Raw genomic sequence first — 21,446 nt, 5'->3', positions numbered from 1 at the left:
TGTTTTTTTTAGCTATATACCTATGGTATTTAATTTTTATTATTATATATATTATTTATAGCATCAATTAATGGTAATATATATATTTATTACATAGAGATAGTCCTGCTGGAAATGATGCAGTAATGATTTGGATTCTCATCTTGTAGGCAGGTTTTTAGGTGCTCAGGGTTGAGTAACCCTTGAGCACTAGAGGAAAGCAGTTTTCTGGGCAGCTTGCACACCTTACTCCTTATGCTTGAGTAAAATTGCAAAAACATGGATTCAGTCCTATGTATCTTTACATTTATATTACATATAGCAATGATTGCTTTGTAGACTCCCTTAACTCAGGTTTTTAAGTCCTGGCTTCTATATCTGCACCTGCAATTCAGAAGTGCATTAATATTTTTCTTTCAAACATGAAGTGACCATAACTGTATGCAAAGCTATGAGAGTTCTTGCAGTTGGGCACTTGTTATGTGAGAGGCGCATGATTTTGGTTTTCTAGCAAAGTTCTGAATAAACTTTGTATTATAATACCATTGTAGTATAGCCTGAGACAAGCACCTTCAGTGAAAATACACTTAAATCTGGTGTTACTTTCACATGCAATAATTTAAATTACAATGTTGTCAAAATATTTCCTCCACTGTTAGAGCATTGTCATAATTTTTGATGAAGAATTAATGCTAGTTTGTATTGTAAAGTATTTCAGCTATGTCTGAGCTTTGAGAAATTTCAGTTTAGTAATTTAGGAGAAATTAAATAATTCAATCAAGTCTTATTACACCGAAGCATTTGTAAAAGCTAATTTATCTCATTTGAAAGTATAGATTGCAGTTAGTCATAATTGTCTCTTTGAAGTCTTTAAAGCAAATTTCCTTTAGTCTTTGGAACGATGAAACTATGCACATCACTTCTGAAGTCCATTTCATTTTTGTATATTTAAATCCTAGTTGAACACCAAGACATAAAAGGATTCTGTCACACAGTCCTGTATTTTTTATTAACTCGATTGGTTACTTTCTATGGTTAAAAGTACCCCAGACACTCTTGGGTAAAAGAAAACCTCCAAAAAATATAGATATATAGGGATTGAAGATCCAGTGAGTCTTCAGGGGTTTTGTCACCTGAGACTGGAGTGTATCTCTGAACTTCTCCAGATGCAGGAAACAGTCAGCCCAGGTTTTATGCACTTCACACCCCTGTCACTTCTGTAAGAATGAAAATAAATAAAACTTGTCAATAAAGACTGCAGGAAAATGCGAGGAAAAGGGATTATAGTAGTAAGAAAAACTCAAGAGGGGATATAGAGAAAACTTTATAGAGATAGAGATATAGAGATATAGATATAGAGAAGGATATTTTCAAGCACCAAAGAATTCATAAAAGGTGGAAAAAAGAGAAAATGATACATCAATCATAATCTTGAAGACTTATGCACAAATAAATATATTCATATTTCTACATATAAGCTGCTGGGGATTTGTTGATTTCTTGCACAGATCTCTTCTAGGTGGCTTCATTTTTAAACTCAGCCTCTTGCTCTCTTTGCACTGTTTATGTACAGTAACACATGTCAATGCTTAAGCTCCAGTTTAGCATTTAGGGCAGATAGCATTCTTCCAGAACCTGTCATTTGCATCTTCTGATGCAATTTTGTTGACAAGGTCCTTCCAGGCATGCAGGGAAAAAAAAAACCACTCCCGCCTCTGTTTTGATCACTGGCAAAAGGGTGTCTTTTCCAGCAGTTTGTCTCGATGCTATTTCCACAAGAAAACACTTTGCCTGTAAAGCTTGTACATATAAATGTGCTTCAGCAGGGTGCCTGCAAGTCCTGTCAGGGTCAGCTAAAAAAAAACCACCCCTACATCTCCCTGAAAATTGCAGGAGTGCTTTTTTGTTTGTTTTTCTCTCTTTTCTTCCTCTCGTGGTTTGTCATTCAGAAAGGGATGCAGGCGCGCATCCCAGCCTCACAGAGCATTGATTGCTTCTGCCTGCAGCGGGGATGCTGTCAAGTCGCTGCGCGAGTGGAGTCCGGTATTGACACAGAGCTGCTGGCCAACAGCTCCTGCTGCGCCTCGCTCCCGCCATGCTCTGCCACTAGCTGCTGCCAAGGGGGCTGGAGAGGCCCCGGCAAAGGACCTCACGTCTGGGAGGAGAAACGCTTGGATGCAAAGTGGCCAAAGGGAGCCCTGGGTGCGCCATGCACGCACACCTTCCCAAGCAGCACAGCTGTGGCAGGGGGTCCGAGGGGTCGGATGCTGGCAGGAATGTGCCTCCGGTAGCAAGGGATGCTCACTGTGTCTGCCGTTGGCATCAGCATCCTCCAGGGCTCCAGTGTAGCTCTCAGGCGCTTCCGTCCTGGGGACCTGGGAGTGCCAGCCAGAGCAGGAGCAAGTTTGTCCCTTTGTGGGACACTGTGCGGAAGAGCCCCCATAAATCCCCATCCAAGCCACAGGGCAGCCAGGGGCAGCGGTGGTCAGAGTGCTCCTGTGCCCACGGCTGGTCCCCCCCGGTGCAGGTGAGCCAATTCTTCACTCTCCAAGTGACTTAGAGGATGCTGCAGGGAAAGAAAGTGAGGTTTGGTGGTATGAGGTTTGGTGGTGGTGGCAACTTTTTGTGCTGTGTCTTGATTTGTGTTTAGTGGCGCCTTCTGGTAAAATTGTATGCAAGGGTGAGCTGTCAGCTGGTAATGTCTGTTGTCTGAATATTGCTTCTCTGTGGCCTGGGGAAACTGTGGGGTCCTTTTGCAAGGGTTTTCTTGTTAAAATGATTTGGTTTCTACCTCCAGGTTCTGCAGACTTTGTATTCCTTTGTGTTGTACAAAGAAATGATGTGTTTATCCTCCCCCCCCCCCATGTAATGGATTGTGCCTGTTTCTGTAAACAGCTTATTTTTAAATATTGCATGTAATTAATAAGGATATTTTAAACAGGGAACAGGATGGGGGGGTGCTAGGTTTGTTAATAAGAGAAAGTGTGATCTGGTTTTCCTCTTTTGAACCTCCAATGTGATTGAAATCTTTAATAAATATGAAATAGCTCTTTAACACCCACAAATTGATAGATTTTTATTGAATGGCAAGGCAGTGTACTTTAAAATATAAACCAGCCAGGCTCAAGGATGTGTAAAGATACCTGTAAGCAGTTAGACTGAGAGATGTCACACACCAGATAACCCAGCACTGTGAAATAAAAATCACAGTGACACTCATATGATGGTTAATATTAAAAAGCATTAGCACTTGCTCCCCAACGCATGTTTTCATTTTTCCCTTAGAAAAGTTTAAGCTCATTCCAAAGCTTTGTATTATATCAACATCAAACCCTTTTGTTATAATTTCACACTAAAAAGCAGAATGTAGTGTCAAAATAGGGTTTGGGGATATATGTTTACTTACTGAAATAGTGTACACTAGAGTTTAACTAGCTTTAGCCCACATTGAGCATGTGCACCCTCTCTAAAGACTAGACCAATTCTTGATGAAAATGGTTTTAATATATTTTCACTGAACAGAAAAGCTACAAGACAAAGGACTGTCAGGTAGTGTAGCTGTACTTTGTCTTGTCCTATGGTCTAAAAATGGGATGGTCTGTTGACTGAAAGTGATTGCTTTATAGGAAATGCTTTATTTTCTGCTTCAAATCCATTATCAAGTGGAAAAACTAAGCTTTCTGATATATTTTGGAGTGACCAAAATATTGCATGGGATGACAGTTAATACTATATATTTCCTGTTATAAATGAATCATATACAACTATTTATGCTAAAATAAAACCAAAGATAAAATATTATATAAAATGTAAAACTAGTCTTTTTTTTTCTAATTTTAATTATAAAAAGATCTAAATCTTTTCTTAGGCTCTGAAGAGTTTTGTTTTGGAAAAAGCTTGAAGGACAAAATTACTGTAAAGGAAAGAGTTCCTTAGTTATAAAGAGAAAAATGAGTTATTTTAATAATAATAATCAGGCAACTTCTAAGTCTAGTTCAATATCTAAGTTATAGATGCATTGTAAAGTTTCTTCAGTATTTTAAATGCCTTTGTAACCACATGCACTTCTGCTTATAGAGTGTGAAATTGTTCAGGTGTATGTACTTTCTTATATTTCAGTTTGAACTCTGTACTGTAAACTTTCTTTACGGTACATTCCTAATGCCAGCTACCTTATTCTGTTTAGGAAAGTCCCTTTTTGGGCTTCTGCCTATAATGAACCAATCCATCATCAACCAGTCTGATGTTGTGTTCCTAGGGATGGACTGATACACTTACTTTGGCAAATACTTGATATTTTTAGGTCATAGAGTTGTGAGATAGTTTGTTTCAAATAATTATCTTTTTGTCTGTGTGTAAAGTAAGCATTGTACAGGCTATGGGAAGGGAAGAGTGTGTATATATGTGTGTACATTGTTGTGTGTACATTGTATGTACATACACTTAGAGGATCAATTTATCAATTATTGCATAGATGCAATATGGGAAAACATTATAAAGCTGCCCTTGATTGCCCTTACTCTGGGGATGCAAGCTGGAGTCAGTGCTGGGTTTTGAGGGCTACATTGACTGCGAAAGCTGTCATTTTTCTTGCTAAAATAAGTAACATGAGTGATTTACATTTGCTGGCCTAACAAAGGGAAAATTTATTTGAAATTTCTATCTTATGTTTAAATGTGATAATAAATATGCTAGTGACAGCTTCAAAGGTGGAAGGGTTTTTTTTCTGTACAGTTCTAAGCATATTTTCTTCTGCTTGCCATTTTTGGAAGGGACTACATTCTTCAAGTAGAGTAAAGCCACAACAACTTGGAAAAGCAGATTCTTGATTAGTACTATATTACCAAATGTAATTCCTAGAGTGTGTACTAGACAGCTGTTACTAATGTGCCCTTTGTCATCCTGATCCTGATAAAAAGGTTGATTTTTATTGCTGAGGACATGGCTTCATTTTCTTTACTAGTTCCTCCTTCTTAAGTATGTCAGAGCAAAGAATGGCACTCCAGTACTATTAATATTTTATCTTAGATATCCCTCTTTGTTAGCTTGTATGCTTGTGTTTGCTTGTAGTTTTATGTCGCGTTGTGGGTAGCAAAATGCTCTCTATAGCTCCAAAAAGGAATTCATTTTGAATTAAAAAAAAAAAAAGGCAAAACAAAACACTAAACTCTTAATTTCAAAAATGTACTGAAATAAAGTTTAGATGGAAAACTGATTTCAAGACTTAATTTGGTTTTTACTTCCAGTCATTTCTGACAAACATACAGTTTTGTTTCCTTTATTTAAAAGAAAAAATAAAACAAGATAGGAAAGAAGAAAAGTAACTTAATAGTCAAGTTTTTATATGTCATTGTTGCCTGGAAATATTTCTTGCTTCTCTGCAGTGCACTATACCTGTATCGGCGTCATGGGGTCCTATAGTTTGTGTGATACACTCAGTGATTTCATATCTAAGGTCAGTGTTACTCTGTGAGAGATCTGAGTGAAACTGGGGATGGGGAAGGCAGAGGCAGGGAAGACCCAACGTTTTCCGTGGGTCATTCCAACATTGGATTTAGTTTGTAATACTGGATGTACTTTCCCTGCTGGCACATGTGATCTATCAATTAATCAGATTAGAAATGTATGATAACAGATGTAGGTGAAGGTGTGCAACGACCTCCTACTTTTTGTACAGAAGGGATGGAAGGATAGGATTCTCTATTGCTCTGATTGTAGGCTGAAGAAGAAATTGCAGAGATTGACCTACTGTGCTTTTAAGTCTACAGTATAGATTTTATTCCATGTGGTCTCTATGAAAGAGAGCCTCTCATAAACACCTTTCCAAGGTGTGTAAATGCATGTTTTCAGTTTCTTAAGGCTCAATATTTTTCTGTCAAAGGAAGAGGAAGATGTAGAAGTGAATTCCCATCTTTGGCTGTTTCCCAGTTTAGAAGACAATATTGGGCTCCAACTAACTCCATTTGCTACTAAGTTTTTGGCCTTTTGTTTTGACATGCTCTCAAGGCAAAAAAGCTCCTATCAGATAGTATCCTGGATGTGTCATCTGCAAAAATGAATACATGTGCTTGGTTTTGAAAAGTTACATAGAAGTGTAAATTATCATATATATATGTATATATATATATATAAACAGCTTACTGTCAATGTTAGCTTTGATGACTTTTTAGGTTGGTGGATTTTTTTTTCTTTTTTGGAATCAGTGTCTTTTAAAAGTAATATCATCACGGAGCTGTTTTGCTACCTGGTAAGAGGCTTGTGAGCTAAACGCTAGCTTATAGATGTGACCCATGACTTAAAAGAATGTGGTGAATAGCCAAACTCTGAACTATCAACTGAGAATGGTCTTTTGTCTTTGAAGGCCCCTGGCACTGGTGCTGAAATTTCAGGATATCATTTGAAAACTCTTTGCATGGTGAGATGTGATGAGAGCTAGCTTCGAGGCATTCTGCTGCAATACTAAAGCAGAAGGTCTATTCCAACAGATACTGGTTCTCCTAAGACTATAAAGAAATGATTTGTCATCAGTTGTGTTTTTGAAAGCTTAGATTACTCTTTTCAAGTCCATAGATTCCTGCATGCAACTGGCCATACTTCTGTCATGTCACTCCTGGCAATGAAAGTACGTAGAGCAATTTTAGTTAGCTAAGGCAGGTCTTTTCACTCTAATTTAGTACTTTCAAGTGCCAGTAAAAGAGCAGTAAAAGAAGAGTCAAATAATGCTGTTTATTTGGCTTTTAAACTTTTGGGGTTTTTTTTAACCTTCAAGGCTATTGAAAGCCAGATTCCTCTGTCAGTCCCACAGAGGACTTTCAGAAGTCTACAGAATTCTGGGTGACATTTATATCTGACACTCTCCCAGAACAGCTGCTTTAGAAAACTTTATGCATTTACATTCAAGTTTTATGTACTTATTCTACTAAACCCAAGAAAGCATTGTTAATACTGAAATCATAGCATTTAGGTTATGTTTGGCATAAGAAGGAGGTTAAAATGAGGCCAGCAATCTCATGAGTAATACAGGGAATGGTTCTAGTCAGTAGCATGAAATGTCGCATAATATTTCTTTGGAATTCATAAAAATATAGAATGGTTTGGGTTGGAAGGGACCTTGAAGCTCATCCAGTTCCAGCCCCCTGCCACAGGCAGGGACACCTTCCACTAGAGCAGGTTGCTCCAAGCCCTGTCCAACCTGGCCTTGAACACTGCCAGGGATGGGGGAACCACAGCTTCTCTGGGCACCCTGTGCCGGCGCCTCAGCACCCACACAGGGAAGAGCTTCTGCTGAAGAGCTCATTTTAGTCTCCCCTCTATCAGGTTAAAGCCATTCCCCCTTGTCCTGTCCCTACAGGCCCTTGTCCAGTGCCCCTCTCCAGGTTTCTTGTAGCCCCTTTAGTCACTGAAAGCTGCTTTAAAGTCTCCCCAGAGCCTTCTCCAGGCCCAGAGCATCTTTGTAGCCTCCTCTGGACTCACTCCAACGGCAGGATGGTCACATGAGAACAAAGTAGAGCAGGAAAATCCCCTCCCTTGACCTGCTGGTCACTCTCCTTCTGATGCAATCCAGGACATGGTTGGTTTCTGGGCTCAAGCGCACACTTCTCATCAACCAGCACCTCCAGGTCTTTCTCTTGGATCCAGTCTCCACCCAGTCTGTAGCTTTGTTTGGGAATTGCCTCAACCCAGGTGCAGGACCTTGCACTTGGTCTTGTTGAACTTCATCTATGGTTTCTTTAACGTAATCACTGCTCATATGATTCCGATTTGAAAGATGGACTTGATATGTCATGAAAATACCAGAAACTAAACATGCTGAGGCACATTTGAATTTTCTCCATAAAATACAGTTTTGGAGTTTGGTTTTTGATATTTTCTGGTGGATAGGTTTGGTTTCAGGTGGTTTTTGGTTTTTTGTTTTGTTTTAAAAAGAAAAAGAAAACTGCAGCACTAGTCATGAGATTTTCTGATTCACTGTGTCTGAAGGGGTCATTCAATTCAGCCACCACTTTCTGATAATGTAGCATTGCTTTCCAAAAGGCCATTGGGAGTTAAAGAGGATATACTTTTTTTTGTTGCACAGTATTCTGTCTCCTTCTATTAATGTATCAGGTCTTTCTTCCATGTTTATATCTTTGATAATGCATAATTTTAAGTGACAGCAAAGGCAATTAAGAAATAGTCATAGTTACACAGATCATGAAAGTATTTATGTGCAAGATGTTCCATGTGTCTTCATTTAAATACTGAAAAGGATAAATATATTCTATGTACTGTACTAACCAATGATTGTAATGATTTATAGTTTATCTACCCGTATTTTGGCTCCTGCTGATTATTCGGTCATAAATATGTTAATGCTTAATTTGCATGATTTGTTGCACCATATTTAGATTTGCATTTAATTAATCCCATGTTTCAAAGTTTCTCCTCTTAGATGCCTCAAGAAGCCAAGAACATTTTCTCCCCTTGACATATAATTTGGCTTCTGGGTTTTTCAGGGAGGATGAATGAGGGCGTGAGAAGGGAATTGTAGAATTTGGAAGGGAATTGTTAGTAGCATTGGTAGTTGGCCAAAACTGCACAAGTGCTCTGATAATCCTCCTGCTATTGATGAATTTCTCTAATACTTGGCATCTGTATTCACCCATGGATAAATTGTTTATCCCTTTTTCTGTAGTGTGTAATCCACTCCTAGGAATATTTTCACCTAACCTAGGGATGGAATATTTTTACCTAACAAAATGTTTCTTACCAGCACAGGAACTTACAACACATGAAAGTCTTGATCTCTCCTGTATTGCTCTGATGGCACATGACACACAGTAGGATTTTGTCTTCCTGACTCATGAGATTATGGAGGTTGAGGTTGCTGGAACTGTTTTCTGTTATGTCAACTTGACTGGTAGACTGGATACTCTCTGAACTAAAGGCAAAATAAAGAATGGTTTCCTTATGGCTTCCTTAAGATGATAGGAATAAGACTTGTTAACCCTGGTTGCACTTTCGGCCTAATGTTTCACTGCCTTTGAATTAGGCATTCAAAGGTGCAAAACCTTTACAGCAACTTAAAAAATGCTTTTGGCCTAAGCAAAACAAAATAAGTCAAAGATGATCCATGACAGTTTATAGCTGGATGCTGAGCAATGGCAAAGATTGACATAGAATTTATCTCAGCCATTTTGGCATGTCTTGAAGACACACCCTGACCATTGATTTCTCTTTTGGAAATGGCTATCTCTACTGTCTTGGGCTATTTGAATCAACTGAAAATGTCAGATTTCCCTGCAAAAAAAAAACCTAGAGGGACTTTCTTGTTGTGTTAATGACAGAATTGAGAGAGTTTGCTAATTGAGCTCTCTATTTTCTCATGTCTGCATGTGGCTTTTGGATGAAAGATCATTAAAATAAAGCCAAAAAAAATAAAAAAGAAACCTATGGATTAAACTTCTCTTAAGAACTGTGTTTGCTTTTAAGTAATCTATGGTTTTTTAAAGTAGAGTTTATAAATTCAGTAACATATATTAATTTACCTTTTTGTATAAATATTCTTATGTCAGTTAATCAGATTAATCAGCTCAATGGTCACCTACTTTCAAAAACTCCCGTTGTTTTAAGAGTTAGAAATACAGGGATCAAAAATGACTTCTTTATGTATTCAAAATAGAGGTTCTATAATATCTGAAATGAACATCAGAAAAACAAACAGAATAATCCTTTTTGTAAATTCCAATTCTGGTGTGAGCTTTTTTTAAGTCACAGGAGCCAGCTATGAATGCAGTACAAAATCCAACTTAGCAAAATAACACCTGGTTTTGTTTTAGATATATTGTACTTTTAATATGGACTTTTACCTTTCTGATTAAGTATTTGTACAAGGAGAAGCAGGGTACTTCAAAAGCTGAAATTGCTCATATGATTGGTCAAACAGAACATCAGACAAATGATTTTCACTGTGCGTTTCAAATGAGAGTGGAATGGAGTCGTGCCATAGGCTTCCAGTTACTGACATCATAGAACAGCTCTGCTGCACTTAGGTCTGAAAACAGTTAAACAGAGACTTTTAGGATTCCTTTTGCTTACATTTGTTTTTTCTTTTAAATTCTGATAAACACTTCCTCCATACTGAACTGGTGTTTGTTGCATTCACAGTCACAGAAACTTTGGCCGATTTGTCCAAGTTTTTGTCTTACAGTCATCCCTCACCTGATAGCTGAGCACATTAAATATTTATTAATGTGAGTAAAGTCTGTTTTACTTCACTTTGTAAGGTCTATTTTATAAAATATATGATTTTGACACCTTTGTGAAAGAGAAATGCAGATGTGCCAGAGAAGCGGGGATCCTGGCCCTGCACTTTGCTTCATTCATTGTGCTGCTTTGTATGATTACACACTGAGCTTAGAGAACCACTATGTCAGAAAGTTAAACTGGAAAGAAAACCCACAAAGGTGTTTGAGAGACCTATTTCATGGCCCAGCTTGATGTCCATTAGCACAGCTTCTAGCGCCAGCACAAGGCTGAGAGCAGAAGTGTGTGACAAGGGACATGTCCCAGAAGATACCACGCAGCAGCTTCTTTCAAGGGTAGTCACACTTAATGTGCCATCTGATGTGTGCGTTTCCACTTTGACAACACCGCAGTGCTTGGGGCCCCTTTCTGTTCTAAGTGCAGAAACTTGTATTGAGCTCTTTGCTACCTCCAAGAACTCAGGAAAAAATGTGCCATTTAGGAAATGGAGAGTTTCGGGAACACCTTGTTCCCTTTCTGTTCTCACTTTCTGTTCAGCAGACACAACTGGGTTCTCTCAAATGTGTGCATCTTGTAGTCATAAGTATAGATGTTGCTCGTCACAGCTCTGTGAGAAAGCAGTCAGGCAGACAGATTCAAAAAGGCAAATGATATTTTGCGAGACACACACCCCATCCCCCCCCCCCCAAATTCTTATCTAGGTATTCAAATAAGAAGGCAGTAAAAAAAAAGTCAGGGTCCTGGTCTCATGTTCTCTTTGAGGCTGATGCTGTCACATTTGATACTGTGTTCTGAATGGTCTTTGGCCTTTGTACACCACTAGCTTGCTCAAACACAGATTCAGAAGCAAGTGCTTGAAGCCTCTATTGTTTTATGTTTTATTTTTCAACACTTCTCAAACACAGCTTTTTTTTATGCAGTGTTAGTAAGAAATAGTTATATAGTACTGAAATATACATCTTCAATGAATAAGGCTGTGGCTCTGTATAGCAGTTTTCTTCACTACATGGTATTTCTGCTCTATCAGTAAAATATCTCCTACGACATGAATTCTTTTGCATTTTTTTAATTGTGTGTGTAAAAATGGAAAAAGGTTGAGTATGCACATTTATAGCCTACAAAACCTTTATACATTCATGTTTTAATACATGCAGTGTTTTAATACATTTACAGGTAAATGATAACGTTTTATGAAGCTATGCCCAAACCAAACCAGGATGGATGTTTGGGTCATTTTTTGTAAAGATGGGTAAAGTAAGTATTTTGGGGTTTAATTCCTGGGATATGGAGTTACTTAGAAATAAAAGGTCTAACTAGTTTGATCATCATCAGTTTCCCTCCTTAGACATGTACCTCTCTGGCCTAACAGAACCTAGTACACAGCTCCTGGTTTCAGACTTGGAGAGATTACAGTACCTTCCTCTGCACTTCTTTCTGACATGCAGAAAACACACATATGTGGAAGTAAACCCAAACTCTTTAACATGAGAACCCATAAGATGTGTGAATGAAATCCAGGTTCCACTGCACCTTATTAATATTTTTCTGGTTACTCATCCTGCTAATGTGCATGCATTTGTATATGAAATACATGAAAACTTTTGCTTAATAATATTCAGCAATTGACAGCTCTATATCCTCAGTGACCATTGATTTAATTTTTCAGAAACAATGTCAGGGGACTGACTATGGGTAGAAGTTGTGTGTAGGTGAATAACCAGTAACAACTGGCTAGAGATGTTGTCATGCAAAATCTGGGAAGGAGATTAGAAAGTGATGGGAGAAGAGGGTGCCACATCTTTGTACTTTCAAGGAGTCTAGTGTTTAGAAATACTCAGCTAGGTATAGGTTGCTGTGATTAGCATGTAGATGTATTCTGTGTAATAAGCAAAGTTATGATATACTGCAGTTGCCTCTGGGGCAGTTAGTTATTAGCTTGCTCAGCCATAGCAAGTATAAAAGTGGGAGCAATCTGATCACTTCTGCAGGCATATATCTGCAAAAATCCTGCCTTTTGTAATTATTTTTTTCTTTGAGTTGTCATGGCAGTATTCTCAGTGGTTCTTCTGGTTTTACTGAGATGCATTTAATTCTGCATAGTCAGCACAAACTTGGAACTCATACATTACTCTCTAAATAATTTGTGCTGAAACTTGAGGTTATCACTCCTAGGTTTTTTGGTTTTAAGCACTGGTTACTGTCTATCAGCTGAACTAGTCTGTGTACCAAGATGTAAAACATTTTGTTATCATCTGGAGAATACAGAAAGGATGAACCAGCTCTTTGTAGTGAATAAAAATGCAGAATTGCAGAAATATTTTGCTGAATGACAAAAAATCTAAAAGCTCTTCAAATTCATAATTCTTGGGTGCTTGTGTCTTCTTATGGTAGCCCTTGTCATGTGTAACCAAAAGGTTGCCTTTTGCTCATTTTATGTAATGTCTTTTCAGAACATATTTCAGTACTGGGGAAATTGAAACCGTTTTCCTTCTCACCTTTGCCTCTTTCCGTCTTCTGTTTTGAAGAGCCCCATTACTTCTATGTAATTTTTCATACCTCATCTATATTTTCACATTTTTGAATGGCTGCCAAAACAGTAGTGGAATTACTGCGTTTACCTGTGTGCTCTTTGTCTTGTTTCCAGATGGAAGTCTTTTTCCTTGTGGTTCACTTGACAGGATTTGTCCTCAGGTAGTAACAACTTTAATGTACTTTCTGCCAGTTTCTATTTCGTCATGTTACCTCTTGCACTTCAGGGTTCAGCAAATCTGACAAGACAGCAAAATGCAAAAGGCAACAGAATTGCCACATCAAAAACATTTGGTGGGAGAAGGATGAAGGGTAAAGTAGCTTGGTTTTGTTTTTATTAACAACGATAGCGATAATAAAGCCACCAGAAATCCTTTTGAAATCTGAAGTATTAGGTGGTGTTCAGCAAACAACCAGGGGCAGGAAAGGTGATTAAGGCAAAATTGATGCTGTTTGTGTTTTCTCCAGATGTCATATGCCTGATGTCTTGACATTTCTTAAAGTTCCTCAGAAAGAACAACTATATGATTCCTTTGTTCTTTTGTTTTCTGATACATTTGTGAGTTCACCATTCATTCCATTTCTGACTGAAAAGGCTGAGCCAGGGATTTTGTACATTGTACATAAAACTTGGTTCATTGTACATAAAACAGAGGGGGAAATTTGCATTTTCAACAACTCTATCGTAGCTTAGTCCTATAGGCAACAGCTAGACTGGACCAACCTGTACTATTTGTTAAAGTCCTCTAATTTTTTAGCTGGTTTATACTGTTTTTTTGGCTAACTCATCTATGTGGAAGGGCATCTGGAATCTCTTCCCCATTCGACCTTCAAAAGCCTTTGCTGCTTGTGGCAACCATAGAGGTGTGGCATCACGGCCAGTCCGCTTGCAGGGAATCTCAGTGACTTCCTGGATCCATGAGCGTATGTTGATGAGATTTCCATGGTTTTGAGGGTAGTGGTTCTTCATGTTACTGAAGAAAGCTTTATGGTGTGTAATGAGGTCTTTGCTGAAGTGACTCACTTTGCATCAGCTCATTCAATCTATGAGAAACTTCAGCTGAAGGAAGGGCTATACTCTTGGGGTGATGGACACAGTGACTTGGAGGTACAAACCAATTGCTCAACCAGCATTACTTCTTCAAGCCTTTCCATCAATACGGGATGCTTGACTCACAGTTTGAGCTGATCTTGTTGCTGGGATGTTGTGCTGATCTGGACAACTCAATTTAACCAGTTCTGGTACTACTAAATCAGCAAAATTAGAATAAGAGGAGAAAATGCTGAAAGTTGAACAATGAAACAATGACAAGAAGTCATTAAAGAGCTGAGACTTCTTAAACAATATTTTTCTTCAGGGACTACAAAAAACCAGAAGCTCAAAAAGAAGCCATGCCAATAGAGAGGAAAGTGAAAACTTTGTGGACCACAGTTCAGCACAGTGCTTAGCACTGTTCCCTAAGCACACTGAAATAGTCTATGTTAGTGGGATTGCATTACTGGCAATCCCTTGAATACTGAAATCAATCTAAAAGTTAAGTACCCTGCTGAACTGGGATCAATGTAACAGTAAAAGTCTAACCTGTAACTAGATTGACTGATTAGGTGGGGATTTTAGTTCATGGTATTGTCTTTTCCATTTCTATGTAAAAGTAAAGACAAAGAAGGAAAAAATAAGTCAATCCCATGTATAAATTGCCGGGATTGAAAAAAATAAATAAGATGTTTTCAAAGTTGAATATATCAAATGCACAGAAAGTGCTACTTGTATTTAATTATAATTGAAATTACAGTAATAAAATTGGCTGATGAGAGGAGGAAAGAAAATTATATTTCTGTAGACTTCTTGCACTCAGATTCAATCCACCAGAGGAGTTTGAAGACCACAGAAGTCAATTTTAATTGCTGCAATTACTGATCTTTAACTACTGCAGCACTAGTGGGAGAAGTTAGTGAAGCAGAATTTCAGCTGATCTGAAAGTATTATGAAGCAGCATTACCGCCTGTGATTATGGGATGTAAAAGTTCAGGTATCACGATTCAAGAGTTTTGGGCCACAACTTATCAATCACTATACTATTCCTACTTTTATTTGACTAAAAATTCTGTAAGAACAAACACCAAAACCCTGCAGATTTAGACAGCACACACCTTTCTGCAACCAGGAATAAATACACCTGTATGTAAAATTGCATGGCTATATTGTTTTAATTCTTCCAATGTAAAATCCTTACAAAGTGAACCACTCAGTTATCTCGGTCATTTGTTCTTAATGTCTTAGAGGCTGGTAAACAAACCATTGGCAACTCTCCAGTGGAGCTTTATAGAAGCTATTCTCTACTGAAATTTACTTTAAAAATGAAACATTTTAATGTTTCATAGGAAGACATTAATCCAGCTGGAGAGATGTAAAAGGGTGAGGTACAGTTAAGTAATTTCTAAAACTCTTTGATTGAGACTTAGTGGTGTATTCCCAGCTGATCTGTTATATCAAACTGAATCACAGAATACCAGGTTGAAAGAGACCTCAAGGATCATCTGTTACAAACTTTCATGGAAAAAGCACAGTATAGAGAAGATGTCCCCGTGCGTCTCAAAGATCATGGAGAGCAGCCTCGCACCAATGTTAGCCAGGGCCCATTGATCTGTAGAGTATAGAAGTCAGAAACATTGATTTTAACTCCGTGGAGAGTGCCCACCATCATCCTGGTAGAGAACTAGAGCACTTCCTTGGGCTTTGAATCTACAAGCAGGGTGCAGGCTCCTTCCTGCATGTTTCTGGTCACTTGCACTCCTTAGGGGCATTTATATCTCCCACACTTGCCCCAGCAATGACTAAGCTCCATCAGCCAGGTAAATTATAAAAGGTAATCTTACTGGTTGAATTATTGAACATTTACTTGACTTACAATAGCAGTACTCATTTTCATAGAAATAAATATGTATCATAAATGTTATTACATATATAAGGCATCAAAGGAGAATGCCTCAAAGGAGGTGATCGTGCCCCTCTACTCTGCTCTTGTGAGACCTCACTTGGAGCATTGTGTGCAGTTCTGGTGTCCTCAACATAAAAAGGACATGGAACTGTTGGAACAAGTCCAGAGAAGGGCCACGAGGATGATCAGGGGACTGGAGCACCTCCTGTATGAAGACAGGCTGAGGAAGTTGGGGCTGTTCAGCCTGGAGAAGAGAAGGCTGCGTGGAGACCTCGTAGCAGCCTTCAGGTGTCTGAAGGGGGCCTATAGGGATGCTGGGGGAAGGACTCTTCATTAGAGACTGTAGTGATAGGACAAGGGGTAACAGGTTAAAACTTAAACAGGGGAAGTTTAGATTGGATATAAGAAGGAAATTCTTTCCTGTTAGGGTGGTGAGGCACTGGAATGGGTTGTCCAGGGAGGCTGTGAATGCTCCATCCCTGGCAGTGTTCAAGGCCAGGTTGGACAGAGACTTGGGTGAGATGGTTTAGTGTGAGGTGTGCCCATGGCACGAGGGTTGGAACTAGAAGCTCTTAAGGTCCTTTCCAACCCTAAGTATTCTATGATTCTATGATTCTATAAAGGAATCTGGAATGCTATTTTTTCATATAAAATATAGCCTATGTATGAGCTAATATGTATGAGCTCTTATTTGATGCTGTTGCATCAGCTGTTGTGATACTTTGATCTTTATTCATTCTGAGCTCTTTGTGTTTTGTCATCACTGTCGTGACCTGTGGTATTATATGTCTGTAGTGGTTTTTCAGAGATACTGGAAAGCCTTTAAGTGTTCTATGAGACTGCTTTTTAAATACAATGGAAAGTCTCCTGAAACATGTGCTTTAATCGGGGGTATAGTACATCAAGTTGTGGTGAATTGGCCCCAGATGGCAGCCAAGCAGCCACAGAACAGCTTGCTCACTGCCCATGCAGCAGAGTGGAGGAGAAATTAGGAAGAACAAGAATGAGAAAGCTCATGAACTGAAATAAAAATAGCGAAGTTGCTCGCCAATTACTGTCACAGGCAAAACAGACTCAGTCTGGGGAATTCAACTTAATTTATTAACAATTAACATAAATATTTAAGTACTGAATTAGGTGTTGCAAGAGAACAAAGGGGACAAGACCTCTCCTCCTGCTTTCCCAGGCTCAGCTTCACTCCAGACACTTCTCTTCCCTCCTTGATGTTGCTGCAGGTTACACTCAGTCCCTTTGGTGAGGTGGTACAGGAGGTTGGGGTCAGGACAAAGCAGTTTTTTTCTCTACTGTTTCTTTCTTCTCATGCTTTTCTTCTACTGCTGCTTCCTTCTTACTCATTTTCTCCTCACCAGTGTGGGTCCTCCGTGACCATAGTCCCTCAGAGGTAGTACCTACTCCAGCATGAGCTTATTCATCAGCTACAGGGTCTTTGGAGGAGTGCCTTCTCTGCAGTGCAGTACCTCCTACTGCTCTGGCCTTGTTCTCTCATTCTCTCAGCATTTTCTTTCCTTTATTAAATATGTTTTTACAGAGGTGCTACCAGCTTGGCTGATGGCCTAAGCTGTGTCTGTCATGGTCTGTTTGGATCTCTCGAATTTATAGGACAAATTACTCTGTAAATTAAACCTTATTTTATGAGCTTATTGAGAAATACAACAAACTACTTGTAAGAATTTTCACAGCAAGGAATCCATTTTATGTGTTAAAAAGTAACAGTTTCATCATTAGTTACTTGAATTTATGAAAAATTGCTAATTATTTATGGTCCTACTTTTAAGTCTTTCTGAGCAGCAAATGGTACTGATCATGTTTTGAGCGACATAACTGTACTGGGTAAAACTGAAGGTCTATTCAAGCCATTGAATACTAAATGATGTACTAAATGCTTCTGGAAGGAGTTTTAAAAGAAAGGAAGTTACCTGCTCCTTGGTATATGCAGTTCACATATTCCAGAATTTCCACTAAATTAACATGTTCATTTGGTTAGTCAGGTATTTTCTGAGCTATGCTTTGCAGGTTTATTGCGTTTTAGTTAACACTGAAGTATTTTTGCACCATTCAAATTAGTGTAGAATTTTCTCATTATCCAAAGCAATAGTAGGTGCAGGGGTGGAGGAGAGAAGCAGCTCTCAATCTCCCTTTCTTCATCCACTCTGCCAAACTACACAGGTTTTGTTGCAAGATCTTCTTTGGGTCTTTTCAGAAATAGGTTTCCTTGGGGAAAAATATGCAGTTTTTACCTTAGGCTGTCTACCTTTTTATTCTTTGAAAACTTTTTTTAAGAAACAGCTCATCAGAAATGTACTTTGTAAAATGCTACATTGGGAAAGGCTTTCATGTCTGTTTGAAATAAAATATTTTGCTCTGAATCAGGCAAAGCTTTAGGATTTTTTTAATGTTTCTTCTTTTTTTTTTTTTTTGTCAGTATAGTTGCTGAACTTTACTTGATTTTTCAAATATTTTTGGTCCTCTGACATTACTTTTCAGTGAACTCTGATCATGAGTATTTGGAGTTCTAAAATGAACTGTTACTAGCAGACAAAACCAAAAGGTTTAATACCCAGGGAAGGACATAGTATTGAAGGCCACTTGTTTCCTACTTCTTGTCCCTGGTATTACACAGTTTTCAATCTCTCTCCTCTCATACCATCTTCTTTTCATAAGTAATTACTTCCTACTTTTTTGGAAATCTGTTTTTATGAGAACTTGGGGAATTGGGGAATATAAAAGTTATTTCTAGTATTTCAGCTTTCATACTTGATATTTTCATTTCAACTCTGACATTTGGAAGCCTTGGGTGGCATGGTTTAGTGGGAGGTGTCCCTGCCCATGGCAGAGGGGTTGGAACTAGATGATCTTAAGGTCCTTTCCAACCCTAACTATTCTGTGGTTGTATGATTTACTATAGAGCTTTGGTGTAGGGTGATATCTCGTTCCAGAAAACCTGTGTAATGCCAGTCTTCATGTAAATTGTCTGAGTAGACGGCCCACACTATGCTATACCTTCCTCCCAAAAAGACATCATCACTAAAATGCTGAACTTAATGAAATCTTCAGGATTTCTGTGGGCTTTGAATTTTACCATAGGTAAAACAAACACTGTCCACTGATGAATGGGAGTCCTGTCATTTCTTCAGTATGATAATGCTACTCATAAGCTCAGGGAAAATAAAACTCAACGGGTAAAGAGAGTTGTGCAACATCCCTTTGGCAATGCAGGCCAGAATAGCATCCTTTGGGAGAGATAAGGAATTATCTTTCACTATCCTGTGGCTGTTAGGGTAGTTGTCTCGGATTTAGTCACATTAAACAAATCTTTGTATGTTGATCCTTACATTTGTCACTGAAAGTCCTTGCAACACTTTTTCTCATGGAATTTCTGTGTTCAGTACCTTTCCAATTTTCACTCTTTTCATAATAATAATTTGGCTGTGGTTTTAAGGGTGTCTGAGAAGTAGGTGCTTGCTGCATTGGAATATAAATATAGGGAGATCTCTTGACCTGCACTTAGAAAAAACAGCTGTGAATAATTTAGTCCTGAGTAACATAAAGGGATGATTTTAATTTTCACACAACTATTTTCACTTCTGAACAGTGGAACACCATCTAGTTCGACAGTTGCACAATTATCCCTAAGTGAAACAGCTGTCTCGGCTCTAATCTTGCTCTCCTATCCTTCCAATGAGGCTTTTTGATTAACTTTTTATTCTTAGGATAGTAATTTGTAGCAAGGATCTAATTAAGAACTTTATGTAACACAGCCAAAGTCCTCCTTTTGCAAGTCTGTCTCACCTCAGTCCTACTAATCTTGCAGCTTTCAGTATGGAGCATTCTCAAATGTCTGATATTTCAAGTTATCTCTACTGGTTGAAAACAATTTCAGCTATTGAGAATTGGGAACAAGACTCATTTGATTCTTTTGTCTCGGTAAGGAAAACTGTAACAGCTCTGAAAGAAGGAATGCTTTTAAAATTTCAATTCTGAGGGTTGCTTCTTTAAGGGGAGTAGGGGGAAATGACTTAAACTGAATTTCTCTGTTGAGCTGTATGAGCTCGGAACTCTTGCCATAGATGATCTGTGTTTCTTACTGATGAAGGGATAAGTGGGTTATTTCTGGGTAGAAAATGCATAGTTCTATATATCTGAAATTAAAAGATAGTGCCACCATTTCTACTTATGAATAATGACAGAGATAGTTATATTACACATTATTAATATGTATACATATTCTTAATTCCAGAAAATTGTATAATTGAGATATAGCATTTAAGTGAAGGAGTATTTATCAACTTTATTTAATAATTATAAATTCAATATCTGGGTATTACTGCTTATCACCAAATTCCATACATTAATATGACGTTTATTGCGTATAAAATAAAACAGTTCATCTGACTGATCTCTTCTATGTTTGCATCGATATAAGTTACTAAATCTAAGTATTTTAAAAACCATTTCATTTATATTCATGTCATGTGCACTGGAAATACTTATTTTCCCATATGCAGTAGCAGATGCAGGATGATGCTTTTGGTGACCAGGTTAGGCAAGACAGTCAGAGTGTGCTTGAGAGGAAAGAAAAGGGTATATTGCCTTCTTCCATGTGTCTTCATTTCATTTGAAATATAATTTGACAGGGTATCTTTAAAGTAAATACACTGATATCTGCAGGTACAAAAGGGACATATATCTGAATTGTTATGTGTATTATCAACAATCTGGAGAAATATTATTTAGGTACTAACTATATCAACATAGTATTGACCTAACAAGTGACTTCAATACCACATAGGCTGATAGCAAAAGATGCTTGGGTCCTTATTTGTGTATGAGTAGAGACCTTATACTATAATCAAAGAAGACATTTCAAAATGTGTCACAAAGCATATAATAGGATGTGAAGGATGGACTGACTTTAACTTGTTTTCTCCTTGTTACAGTTGCCCTAAAAAACCTGGTGCTTCCTGCAGATTCTGTGTTCTTCTTGCTGTAATATTTTCTATGTCATTTTTCTCCCATTCCTCTGAAGCACACGATGTTCCCATTTCTTGTCCTCCAGCCAAACATTTATTTAGTATCAGGGTCAGGTCTGCAGTGGGGCTTTTATGTGTTAGTGCTCAGAATCGGTGCACCCGCCTGTGAAGTTGGTTAGCTTTTGGAAAGGACCGACAGATTAAGTGTTAATTTTCCCCAGACGTCCTATGGCGAAAGTCAAGATTTACAACAGGAGAATGGTAAAAGTCATATTTCTACCAGGCATCATGATTTAGCAGATGAGGGGGATATGCTGAAAATTGTTCATTTCATTTGGAGAGTGGAGTCTGTGCCTTAAAAACAGGGTAGGGGGAGAATGGGTCTGTCCAAAGGGCTCTTTGGTAAAGGTTACCTCGTGTCTGAATGTCAATTGCATGAGATAGATGTTGAGTTGTTTTTAGAGGTTGAAGCACTGTTGTACAGGTGCAAGGGAAATCTGAGTTCCTAAAGATGAATGTTTTCAGGACTGATTCTTTGGTTCGGATACTCTGTGTCCTGTACTCTGCCTACATCCTGCCTTAAGCAGCCAGCTTCATTTGTGTTACTAAATGCTATGCTTAGTCCTTTTCCTGGTCTTCTCTCCTAGCACGTGACGTAAAGTGCATAACTTCCCCTCCTTGCTTCATCAGGAAATGCTTTCTTTTTCTTTCCTAACAGTAATCAAACTTACTTCTGAAAGTCCTCTCCTGGAACTCTTCCGTT

At 38.3% G+C, this 21,446-nt stretch overlaps 1 protein-coding gene across 37 annotated transcripts in view; it reads left to right on the top strand.

The window, feature by feature from the left end:
* Positions 1-21,446, top strand: part of DLG2 (discs large MAGUK scaffold protein 2) — a 998,920-nt gene that overhangs the window by 570,757 nt on the left and 406,717 nt on the right. For 2 of the 37 annotated variants that reach the window (XM_061457982.1, XM_061457972.1), the window contains exon 1: positions 2,054-2,506. The exons of 29 other annotated variants lie outside the window; for them this stretch is intronic. In XM_061457982.1, the coding sequence (XP_061313966.1) occupies positions 2,189-2,506 (318 nt within the window). In that variant the 5' untranslated portion in view covers positions 2,054-2,188. Of the gene's footprint in view, positions 1-2,049; positions 2,507-19,509; positions 19,638-21,446 lie in introns of those variants that run through there. 6 more of the 37 variants (XM_061457978.1, XM_061457966.1, XM_061457971.1 and 3 more) reach the window with 6 other exon arrangements.

The sequence above is a fragment of the Pezoporus flaviventris genome, unplaced genomic scaffold (genome assembly GCF_033815535.1).
Source record: "Pezoporus flaviventris isolate CSIRO_AGI_PZ_B2104156 unplaced genomic scaffold, CSIRO_AGI_Pfla_v1 ptg000025l, whole genome shotgun sequence".
NCBI lineage: Eukaryota > Metazoa > Chordata > Aves > Psittaciformes > Psittacidae > Pezoporus > Pezoporus flaviventris.
The sequence above is the reverse complement of the archived record's forward strand: the minus strand, read 5'-3'. Positions and strand labels throughout refer to the sequence as shown.